The sequence below is a fragment of the Pelobates fuscus genome, chromosome 11 (genome assembly GCF_036172605.1).
Source record: "Pelobates fuscus isolate aPelFus1 chromosome 11, aPelFus1.pri, whole genome shotgun sequence".
In the NCBI taxonomy this organism is placed as follows: Eukaryota; Metazoa; Chordata; class Amphibia; order Anura; family Pelobatidae; genus Pelobates; species Pelobates fuscus.
Genome location: NC_086327.1, coordinates 131,859,751 through 131,872,175, shown reverse-complemented (window position 1 = coordinate 131,872,175; position 12,425 = coordinate 131,859,751). Strand labels below are relative to the sequence as shown.

The 12,425-nt window shown below is 39.7% G+C and overlaps 1 protein-coding gene across 4 annotated transcripts in view; it reads right to left on the bottom strand.

The window, feature by feature from the left end:
- Positions 1–258: 258 nt before the first annotated feature.
- Positions 259–12,425, bottom strand: part of LOC134577141 (CMP-N-acetylneuraminate-beta-galactosamide-alpha-2,3-sialyltransferase 4-like) — a 147,582-nt gene continuing 135,415 nt past the window's right edge. For all 4 annotated transcript variants that reach the window (XM_063435805.1, XM_063435806.1, XM_063435803.1 and 1 more), the window contains 5 exons: positions 9,893–9,988; positions 8,131–8,320; positions 6,260–6,403; positions 5,575–5,718; positions 259–1,242 (listed from right to left, as the gene is read on the bottom strand). In XM_063435805.1, the coding sequence (XP_063291875.1) occupies positions 1,156–1,242; positions 5,575–5,718; positions 6,260–6,403; positions 8,131–8,320; positions 9,893–9,988 (661 nt within the window). In that variant the 3' untranslated portion in view covers positions 259–1,155. The remainder of the gene's footprint in view (positions 1,243–5,574; positions 5,719–6,259; positions 6,404–8,130; positions 8,321–9,892; positions 9,989–12,425) is intronic.

Sequence of the window (12,425 nt, the reverse complement as noted above, 5' to 3'; positions counted from 1 at the left end):
AAAATAAATAACTCACGGTAAGCAGCGAGTGGTTATTACACAAACACTTTGAAAGGGGGGGGGGGGGGGGAGGAGGAGGAGAGAGAAACAAGCAGGACACACAATCCCCTATATCATATGCAAGTACTAATTTCACATTAAAAAGAACAGGACCTTCTGAATTTATTATTTGTATCAAGCGTACTTGACTTGAGCATACTTACATATTTAATGGTTTAGAACACTGGCCTTGAGATTGAACATATTGGTCACTTGCCATTTGATGTTTTTGAATTATTTATGTGATTAATAAACTGTATTTTTTTTTTTAGGTACAATTTTATGAGCTATGCTGGAAACCCAGTCTACCACAGTCTTACACATTTTATACAATTCAGTGTTTGAGATGCTCCAGCAGTTTTGCGAGTTTAGGAAATGTTAGAAATCTATCCCCTCCCTTTATGGAGGTTCGTTTGTCATATCACAGAAATAATAATAATAAACCAGGATCTAATTAGCCAAAAACATTTAAATATAGCAACCTAGAAGTCCATGGCACATGGAAGAGGAAGCCCGCCCCCTCAAATATTGTGGAAAAACACTGCTATCCGCCCGCAGACGACTCTCCTAACCCAAACTCATTGCCAAAAGCCACCACTTCCTAACCTACATTGTTGAAACATAAATCATAGAAAATGCAATCAAAATGCTTAATGACTTTATGGCTGACATCTCAAAACGCCTGCTTGTGCCAGTTACAGTTATAAATGTCCTGGTGTTGGAGATTGGCCAACGCACTTCAAGCACTGTTCCATGGTCCAGATATTTGTAGAAGATTCAGATGTTTTAAAATAAATATTATATTTACTTTTTAAATGTTTGAGATTTTTTTTACTTTTGTAGTTCCAAAAAATGTGAAAAGCGGTTAACTTGTCCATAGATCATCTCGCTTTTCTAACACTGAACACATGTTAAACAGGATGTCCCAGTCCTCCATCCTTCTCCTGGATGCCACATTCGAGTTGGATCCTTTAAACCAATCCTATGCTTAAATGTGTTTTGTAATTCCCCACTCAGGCATGGTATGAAGAAATCCATCTTGTTCCCATTAGCACCGTGGGTACACAGAGCAGTGACACTGACTTTCTCTTTTAGCTTCCCAAAAAACGTCCCTCGTCAGAAGTAAGTCAAATTCTGAATAAGTCTATGTTGAAGAAGTTGGTTTATGGCAACGGCTTCCAGTGTAATATTATGTCCAGACACCTAGAAGGGAAGATGCAGGGAGACATTAAGGAGAGACACAGATACATTTATTATTGTCAGTATAGTAAAAAAAAAAATTACATTACATTAAAAACATGAGAGAGTCTTCCTATATCAATAAAATGCTAGGCTTGTCTGGGAATTTTAGTTGCCGACTCCAGGCAATATTCCGAACACAGGAAAACAGATTGATTGCATGTCGATCTGCAGAACCAGTCTAAGAGCTTGGTCCTTGCCATAAGGGTCACCCACTGCCACGCCTTGAGCAGGGTCACCTTCTGCCATGCTTAGATCTGGGTCACCCAGAGCAGTGGAAACAGTATAATTTCTTTATATTTTTTTTATACTTTTTAATCTCAGTTGCATAAACCCATACAAACCTGCTTGTTTAGCATCATTTTTGTTTTGTCTATGGGTTTAGTGGTCATAGGTATATTTTAATGTTTACACTTTAAAAATAAAAAAAAAATAACCCAACACTTTTTAAAACAAGATCTTTGCCGATTTCCGAGTAATTGTCAGAACTGTTGGTTAACAAAATACCTAACGCAGCTAACTATTTAAATCAGAGCTGTACAAAATTAAAGGGTTGGCTTGTGGGTGTTTGCAAATGTATGTGGGCTTCTAGGTAACTCTGTGGATGTCTACCTTTAGCCTAATTAGGTTTGGTGTTTATACCAGGATACATAGCCGATGGGCATCTTGATATGCTTTAACCCCTTAAGGACACATGACATGTGTGACATGTCATGATTCCCTTTTATTCCAGAAGTTTGGTCCTTAAGGGGTTAAAGTACACGTTCGGCAGCCATATTGATGCAACTGGAAGCACACTAATGGCGGCCATATTGATGCAACAGGAAGCACACTAATGGCGGCCATATTGGTGCAACTGGAAGCACACTAATGGCGGCCATATTGGTGCAACTGGAAGCACACTAATGGCGGCCATATTGGTGCAACTGGAAGCACACTAATGGCGGCCATATTGGTGCAACTGGAAGCACACTAATGGCGGCCATATTGGTGCAACTGGAAGCACACTAATGGCGGCCATATTGGTGCAACTGGAAGCACATATTCGGCAGACATCTTGAAACTTCAACACCGCAATTATTGTGAAACCCTTTAAATTGCGCAAACTTTCATCCACAACCACAACATGCGGCTTTTTTGGTGCTTTTCCCTTTTCACCTATTTGTTCCAAAATCTGTCACTTTATTTTACTTTTTTATAATCCGTCACAATCACCAAAATAAAAAAGGAAAATGTGGGAAAAAAACATGCCATCAATGTACAAAGAGTGAAATAACAGTTTTATATACGCAAGGAAATGGTGCGCACGCACAGAACTGGTGCAAATGTTATGATGTAATGTACACATCAGCCTTGCCGTAACTAAATCTGCAACTATGAGATAAACAGAACCTACACCTGATACACAGGGGTCTGAATAAAGACAAAGTCTGGAGCAAAATTCGCAATGTGGAGCAATCAGTAGCAACATTTCATTGGTTTCCATGGCAACAGTCCAAAATAGGCAGATTTTTAGAGAACCCCTAACAGGGTTTATATATAAAGGTTATCGAGAAACCGCTTTCATAAATAATTATTTCTTGTTTTTTAAAACAAGAAAAAGAAAAAAGGAACCTGTGGTTTATACATCCGTGCCACAATGAAAAACCCACCGGGGAATGGGAATTAGTTGGCACCATTTAAGAAAAATATAAAATGTAAAAAAAAAACAAATAAATAAACAAAACATGCACTGGTTAAACAATTTGCATTTAAAGCGAGAAAATTACAAGATACTCTGTTTTATTGAATTTGGTAGCCATTTATTAAGAATTTAGAACATGCCTTTAAATATTTACCCGCACATGAATTGGTATTTACAACATTTTTTCCTGTATATCAATATTGGAAGCGTTTTTTCAATAGACATGGTGTCATTGACCTCACAAAATAATAAAACAATGTACGCACGTACCAATGCCCCAATTTAGAAACTTTAAAAACAATTACGTAGCTTTTAAAGATAAAGAAAGATGAGCTTTCTTTTTAAAAAAGACTCCTGCTGGGATTATTATTAGTTTACATTAGAAGCAGTGCATATGTTTACACGGCCTGCAACTTTGTAACTAGATTGCTACACACTGCTAAAAATAGCAAAGCTATGAATAACATGACAGATCAGCTATTTTAGTTGAATTCTGCGATTCAGATTTCAGTCTGGTTCAATCCGTAGTTTAGATGGGCTCGCAGAATGAAATCTCATTATTTACTGACATTAACAGTGAAAACAATTGTAAAAATGTTTTTGTAATAATTAAGAAAAGCATAAAAAAAAATAAAAAAATTTACAGGTGGTCCTCACTTTGCGACGGCTCACACTCACACTGGGGATTCTGCAGGTTAGACAGCTGGTCTATGTTGAGGGAATTCTCCCGAACATAGATTAGAGGGATTCCCTGCTCTGGTGCGCAAGTCTACATTCAGGGAAATATCCCCAAACATAGAAAAATGCACCAAAGTAGGGAATCCATCTAATCTATGTTTGGGGAACATTCGGGGCAATTTCACCCGAACATAGACTTGCACTGGTGCGCATGCACCTCACTTACAGACCAATTAGTTTTACGACCAGGTCATAAGAACCCGGTCGGTAAGTGAGGAGCATCTGTAGCAAATAAAACTTGTCTGTGAGTACCCACGAGCAGGGGGAAAAATAATAGAATGCAAAACTAAGAAAATGAAACCCGATGAGCTTAAATATTGAAGACATGCCGAGGCAGGCACATGGCTCGGTGAGGCCTAAGATGACCGACTACCAGGAGACCTACTGTGAAATCTCCGATGACATGTCCCCAGATGAGGGGATGGAAGATCTCCTTGTAAACCCATGCCCAGCACCGAAGAACACTGGACAAGACAACTCTCCGGTGACTACTGCAGTGCTAAAACTGCTTCTGGCAGACCTCCAGAAGAGTATCCAGACGGATGTAGCATTACTCCGTGCAGATTTGCAGGGCCTATCGGGCAGGCTGACGGCAGTGGAGGCCGTTTCCAGCGAACAAACATCACAGATCGCCACATTGCAGAAAGCAGTCAAGGGGTTCCAACAGCAAAGCAGCTGCTTCACTGCCATTGAAGACTGGAGGCGGAAACAACGTAAAAAAAAGTGGCATCTTAGAAGAGATACAGATGGCTGAAATCCCACATTTCCTGAGGCGCTTATTGGTAGCTTTACTTACCCCAAGATAGGGCAAAAAGGTGGTAATTGATGGATTCTTCAGAGTAACGAAGTCCCCATGTGCCCCAGACAATGTGCCAAGAGACTTGGTCCTCCAGGTGCAAAGTGGTAAAGATAAAGCAGCGGTGCTGGCGGTTGGCGGCAGAGACCACACGCCATATAAGTTTGAAGACATGTCTCTAATGTTTTTCTCAGACCTGGGAGCACCCTAGCCTGGCGGACATCGTTTAAGCCACTGAGACAGCAGAATATACCGTACCAATGGCGACTAACACGCGCCCTAATGATCCAACAGGGAGAAACAAAGCACGTGATCCACAACCTCTCTGAAGCAGCAGCCTTACTGCTCACACTCAACTTACCTCCAAACGCCCTGACAACTCCTGGGGACGGGACGCCAGCCAGGACACAGCACCAGTGGAATCCAGACACGACAATTCCTTTCATAACTCGACGGATGACTACTGGAGGATATGCAGCGGCCACTACCTGAAGAGGACATTGGGACTACAACCATCACCTAATGCAGCCTTACAGCGCTCTTTAGAACTGTAGGGTTAACTTAAAGTTTGACGTTATATAGAGTTTAGTTAACTTGTTTTTATTGTATTATTCAGCGCACCACATGAGTTCCCATATAATCAGCCCACATTCAGATCGACTGACAGATTGAGCCGACCTTACCCCCCTCCACACGCCTTCAGGTGACCATGAGAGCTCAGTATTCATACCTGTATAACGCTCAAGACGACCTTACCCCCCTCCACACGCCTTCAGGTGACCATGAGAGCTCAGTATTCATACCTGTATAACGCTCAAGACGTCACATAAGTGAGTACAACTGCGCCCTAGCACAGTAGCAGCTTTGCCTAGCTGTTGATAACCTTTCATGATTGTTTTTACTCTACTTGGTATAGCTATTGTGGCATACCAAGCCTCTTTGGTACCACTCACACAAATAAAGAATTAAAAAAAAAAAAAAAAACACTTGTCAGTGAGTATCAGTAATGCCATTACACAGTCCTGGCTTACTATTTTTTAGTACAGTCATTTTTAGCGTGCAATGCAGAGGAACTTACAGCCATTGACTTTAGGGTCACTTTCTCGTAGTAATGGATTGGCTGTTTCTTATTGGTAGATGCAGGGTATCCAAATCCCGCTATATGGACCAGGTCGCAGAAATGAAGAGCGAAGGTAATCGCCAACATACCGGTGGTCGGTTTCTAGAAAAGAATAAAAAAGTAGTACAAAAAAAACTAAAATAAACTATAAAAAATTACTTCTGAAAGTTGCCTTGCAGGATCTCATTGTCTACAGTGGTCTCCAGCGGAGAATGGCATAGTGTGAGCCACAAAGCCGCAATTCCATCTACAGGTATAAACGTTCATGCACACAGAGAAAGATATATTAAAGAAAATGTCTAAAAGCAAGTGTCTAATCAAATCTGGAAGAAAATGTTTCACACAATGTTTTTATGAAACTTTGCCCAAAATGAGAAATGTCCCCATAAATCCAGGGTTTGAGATACCTCTATTACTTTCTATGTTAAAAGCAATAAAAATAAAATAAAAAAATATTGAGAATAGTCTAACAGGACTGCACACGTCAGTCCTAACGCAAGAATCATTTGTCAAAAATTTGTCAAAAATGAATGTCTTAATGTTAATGTCTCCAGAATATTATGAATAATAATAAGCAATTGTCAAGTTGCACATTGGCCAATTTGATGCAAACGGCTTTCCAACTGCCGCCCATAGCACTTACCGCTTTCATTTTCTTCTTCTGATCCTGATCGATACCCAGGATTTTCGTAGCAGTGACTTCCATATAATAAGGATTTAAGATACGGATATTTTGAGGATCTACTTCCCAGATTATAGGGGGCATTTTCCAAAATCCCTTCCGAACCTAACAGAAATTACATGTTACCAAAATATAATTTTAACTGGTGGAGAGAATATAAACACAGCTGTAATCATTTCCAGAAATAATTATGGAGAAATTACAAAAATAGCCGTGTAACAAAACTTTTCCAGTTTGGCTTGAAATGTTATTTTATTTGGTCAAATTCTGCACATTTCTCAAGGTTGGTTTAGTAGTTTAAAATTGCAAAGCAGAATTAGAGAATTTTTTTTAAATCCGCATTTCTTGCTTAAAATTTACAGTTTATTAGAATTATCTCTCACTCTTGCAATAAGATAAGATAAATGACTGAGTTAGTCATTCTGACAGACAAAAAGAAGATCTCAAGGCGTAGGCAGATTCATTGGTTCAAAAATGTGAAAGAGCAGCAACGTTTCGACCCACTACAAGGTCTTGGTGTTAGAAGTGCACCTCCATGCCTCAAGTCTGCCCACCCCCTGCAGTTCACCCCAGTCGATCATCTTCAGCACCAGAAACTCCATCAACCACTGCCACCACAACGCATGCTTTATGCTATTCCCTAATAAAAATGCGTGTAGCTCCACCATCTGAATTTCCTCCACTGTTGGAGCCCTAACTTGCTTCCAGAGGGCAGACACCAAGGATTTGGCTGCATTGAGGAGATGCCAGAGAATCGACCCTTTATAGGTTGCTATTGGGGCTGGTTTGGAATGCAATAATGCCTTCGCTAAACCGTAGGGTGATGTCTCACCTACAATTTCCTCAACTTTTTACGGTTTAGAATGAGGATCTTCTCTCACAGAGCATGTGTGAAGGTCGTACCAGCTATGGCCTCCCAGTGCCTCCAAAAAGTGTGTTTATTATCTAGATGTCCCACCAGAAGGTGTTGCTATAGTGTGGACACTTCTTTTTTTAGGTCAGTTTTGCTATTATATAGGTCTCCAAACCACGTTCGGTTATGATGAATAGCAGTTTTATTAGGTAGGGTTTGATAGAGATGTTACAGTGCTTTCAGTTTGGCTGCACTGGTATTAAATTTGAGATTCACTTTAGTAAATGTCCGTGTATATCACTTTTGGTATAAATCGGAAGGCCCCAACAGTACTTTGTCTGATTGGTAGGATACCATTTGTAACATAAATTGTAACTGCGTCTGCGGCAATTACAAAGGACTTAATAGAATGTAATAATTCCTGTTAATCAAATTATGAAACTATAATTGGTGTGTCCAGACTTGACATTGAAGCTACTTGGTTATATATTTCATTTAAAAGCTCACTGAATAACTTGAACAAACTCATAAATACATGAATTTACACTTGTCTGGCAAAATAAAAATCAGGGAGACGACCAAATGTCAAGGACCTATTCCTTAACGTACATCATGACAGACTGGAAAACACATTGGTAAAGAATAGAATAATCTCCCACTAGATGTTTCCAGTTTACAATGTCCTTAACCCCTTAAGGACCAAACTTCTGGAATAAAAGGGAATCATGACATGTCACACACGTCATGTGTCCTTAAGGGGTTAAAGCAGAGCAATAAAGCAGGAAAATAAACTATATTTATAATTAACTCTCAGCAGAATTATTTTTAAAGGTAAGAATGATGTTTTAGAATGTTTTGCTTTTATTAATCTAGCTAGAGAGCAAGAATTATTTTTCGCTCCAAATATAGTAAATAAAGCTAAAAATTGCCGTCTCAGTTCTAATTGCAGCTAAACGTCGCTTTAGAACCAACCACATACCCGCTTTTCATTATTTAGGATTATTTTCATCCACTGAATGTCCAGGGGTTTGAACGGTACCAACACCATCAAAGAATCCGGGTTATTGTCTAGACTGGGGTCGAAATCTGCAGATTCGGGGTAAAAGAACCGCATTGTTGTTTTATTGCCAACATCCCGCTCGTAGTTATGGACTGGTGCATTGTTCAACCTGCAGAGAGAAATTTAGGGAAACAGACCAAACATTTTCATTTATGAATTTTATTTTGTTTGACCATAAAATACTTGTCACATATTGGCAGTCAGACATCTAATTATGCTAATTAAGCAAGCTGCATACAAAAAAATAAAAATAAAAAAAAATACCCATGCATTTTACACATTGCTGGCCATAATATCAAACATCCTAAACTCTGGAGGTCATATTGTTAGCAAGTAACACCTTTACAAAAATTCCTAAACAACCAGAAAACCATCATCAAAATAAAATAAGAATAAATAAAAAAAAAATAAAGCAGTATCGTTGCAAGCACAAGGTTTACATTGTGCTCAATTCTGTGGAAATTAAGAGTTTTTTAATATTCGGCAATCTGTAAATGGCTGATGAAACGCCCACCTCTCAGCACTATGGGAGCCATTTAGTAAACTGTAATAAGACACGAAGCTGTTTAACGACCGTTAGCGAGTTACTGTAACAGTTATAGTTACACCGAGGGTTTGTCATCTACAAGTCTTGGCAACTCTGCAAATTCAATATCAAGACTTAACAGGAGCCAAACGAGAGTCGCTCTGATTACCGTCTCCCTGATGCTACTTTATACGTCTATAAAATAAGGTTTACGGCACCGTTTCCTTTAATGTGTTCTGTATTCCTAAGGCGGAATTTTTACTTGCATTCAATAATGGTTTTGTTGCTATGGGGTTGGGGATGGGTTATGTCATTTGAGAAGGACAATAATTTCTTATTTCGGCTGTGTTCGTAAAACTAGAGACTAGAGACTAGAGAAAAGTGAAGAAACCTTCTGGTGACAAATCCGTTTACACAACATCTAAAGTAGATCCATTAAAATGTCTGGTGTATATATTGCAGGTATTTTCATAAACATCCTCCCTCCATTTGTATCCTGTATGTCTGGTGCTTTGTGCTAAAACCTTTACAACAAAGTTTATTTAAACATAAAAATATGTCGGACAAACAGTCTTTTAAAAACTACAGTGCTGCTCGTCATCAGCATATAATAAAATGATTTCGAAGCCAGGCTTCATGTTCAACCATAGAACTTTCGTAATCTCCATAAACCATTGTTAATTACATACATATAGATGTTGATATGCTGAGATTAAAGTGAATACATTAATGTTTGCTTTCAGCAAAGCATTCTTTCAGGATGGTGACTTCTGCTGGCTGGGGCTTTTGGGAGTTAGTACACAACCCCTCCTCTACCTTGAACACAGCTCCATGTATGTCAGCTGGGAGGATGTGACCGTCTCTCACTTCCTTCCAGCACTAGCTGACGAGATTACAATGGCCCATTAACAACACCAGGCCCCAAAGAAAGCATGTCCGTCTGGCGTCTCTAAGTGCGTGGGCCACCCGATTGGCCACCTCAGCAAGCCACACCACTGGTGACATGTATCTACTACCCTTATATCACTGCACCCACTGGAAGGCTATTCCATGTATCTACTACCCTTTCTATATACCTGTTAGCTTTTACTGCTTCCACTTGAAGGCTATTCCAGGCATCTACTGCTCTTTCTATAAATTTATTGCTGTGCTTACCTGATTACTACATCATACTTGTTGATGACTTCACCCAGTGAACTGTTTCTTAGACGATGTCCATTTCCAACCACCACACATCTTCTGCACGATAACCTGAACATGTGATGATAAAATCGGGTTAAAATTAGCCATAGTCTCATTTCTACATACAGACACTTAATATTCTTACGGGCAAGTTGGCCTGCAAATTATAGGTAATTGTATGTTGTATATATTTTAATTTTAAAACCAAACTTAGCAACTAGAAAAATAAAAATGTACAAAGTACAATTCTTTATAGAATTTACAAATATTTGTGTGATTGCAATAAGTGTTTTTATTGAGTCTGTCTTCAGATAGTAAAGATTATAAACTGTACAGTTTTATTGTGTCACAAAAGTTAAATAAAACAAGCAACAAAACCAGACATGCTGACTGCATGAGCTTTCACATCGCTTGACTCAATATTGGAGTTTTGAAGGGAGTATTCAGGTTGGTGTCTACTGTATCCTTCAATATGTGACCATTCCTCTTGGCAGAATGACCTGGCTCAGTAAGGTGACTTGGAACCAGTCTGTCAGAGTCTGGGAGGTGACGGGGTCACACCAAGACGTTCTCTAACCTCTAGTGTAACCCTGGCTGTGTGTTTAGGGTTGTTCTACTGCTTGAAGGTGAACCTCCGTCCCAGCCATCTTACAGACTGAATCAAGTATCCCCTCTAGAATTACTCTGTATTTGGCTACCTTTGTTTTGTCTTGACCAGTTTTCCTTTAGATTGTCTCAATCTACAGAGAGTTTCTCTTGTTCCTCAGATATATATATATATATATATATATATATATATATATATATAACGAAGCAAAATAATCCTGCACTCCACAATCCAAATATATATGCCCGGTGCTTGTCCAGCAAAATACAAAAAATGAAAGAAAGATAGCACTCCCAGGACTTGAAAATAAAGTAAAACTTAACTTTTAATCAATCAGCAGAAGGTCGACGTTTCAGTCTGTTAACCACAGACTTTCATCAGGACTAGTGCAACACACCATAAAATCACATATATATACAATAAATACATATTGGTAATCAACTTACCCACCACCAAACTAATTACTTCTCCCTGTCAGCTCCGGCTGGGTCTGCCGCGGGTTCCGCCGACGTCAGTGCGTGCGTCGCAATGACGTCATTACACGGCGCCGGCGTCATCACCACACCTCGTGACCACACGCCCGTCGGCATCATGGGGAGTGTTGTCATGGAAATAAACTCCATGGCAACAAAATAAAAACAATGGTAAACGGCTGAAACGGCAATAGAAGAACACATAAACTTTACTAAATAAAGACACTCAAGTGTAACCACTATCCCTATGTAGCAGGGGGATCCGGGATTTTGAAACAAATACATTTCTAGGCGGAACACTATCGTAGATAGACCTCTAAAAGGGCAGTACACTGAAGAGACGAACTATATAGGAAGCCCAATGTAAGTTACAAATTAGGTAGACGGATCCATAGTAATGGTATAAAGAAAAACCTTTACATCTAGCAGCATATATACAATCACAGAGCCACCGGAGCCTACTAGTCAAATAGCCTGTCCTGATAGCACATCAAAATTTAGGGACTGCAAAAACAAATAAACCAAACAATGTCCAGGGTAATTGGACTAAAATATCATAATCTATAAGGAGACTAGGTTATTAGCCCAACTGTATATTAATCAGGTCACCAAGGTGTATCTCCTCGGCGGCTTGCAAGAGTAATTCCTAAGTAACCAGATTAGGTGCAACATATTAGGAAAAAATAGTATTAATAAAGAACACTTGTGGAGAACCCACTGTGTGGATGGGTACACGTGCCCTGATACTAACTATACTGGTAATTACCGCATACAGTGAACATAGAAATATGAAAATATAGAAATATGGAGCGAATGACCATCCTCGAAACTGAACAACCAGGGAGGTAGCTTAACCCCAAGGGCGGGCCCCCAACACCTATGCCAGTATACATCAGGTCATCCACAATATTAGATCATAAGAACACAGATAACGAATATTTTTCATTCAGTCCATGAGGGTGGACTGTTTGTAGTGTCCTTATCCAGAACAATTCTCTTTGTAGGAGCATCCTTTTGCGATCACCCCCCCTCCTAGGTGCAGGGACATGATCAATAGCCATGAGCTTCATAGATGGCAAATTGTGGCCAAGTTCAAGAAAATGCTTCGCTACCGGTAACTCCGACTTCTGGTCCCTATATGCTGTTCTGATGCTGGACCTATGGTTCCGGATACGTTCCCTCAGGGGCAAGTCCGTTTTCCCAATGTACGTTAAGCCACAAGGACACATGAGTTTATATATCACGAAATCGCTGGTGCATGATAGTCGATGTTGGATGCGGAAACTGGTTCCCGTATGTGGATGTGTGAACGTCTTTCCAGGAATCATGTGTCCACAAGTCACACATCCTAGACAGCGATAACATCCCAGATTCTGTGGAGTACTACCCTTCGTATAGCAGTGAACTGGATCGGTGTTCACTAGTA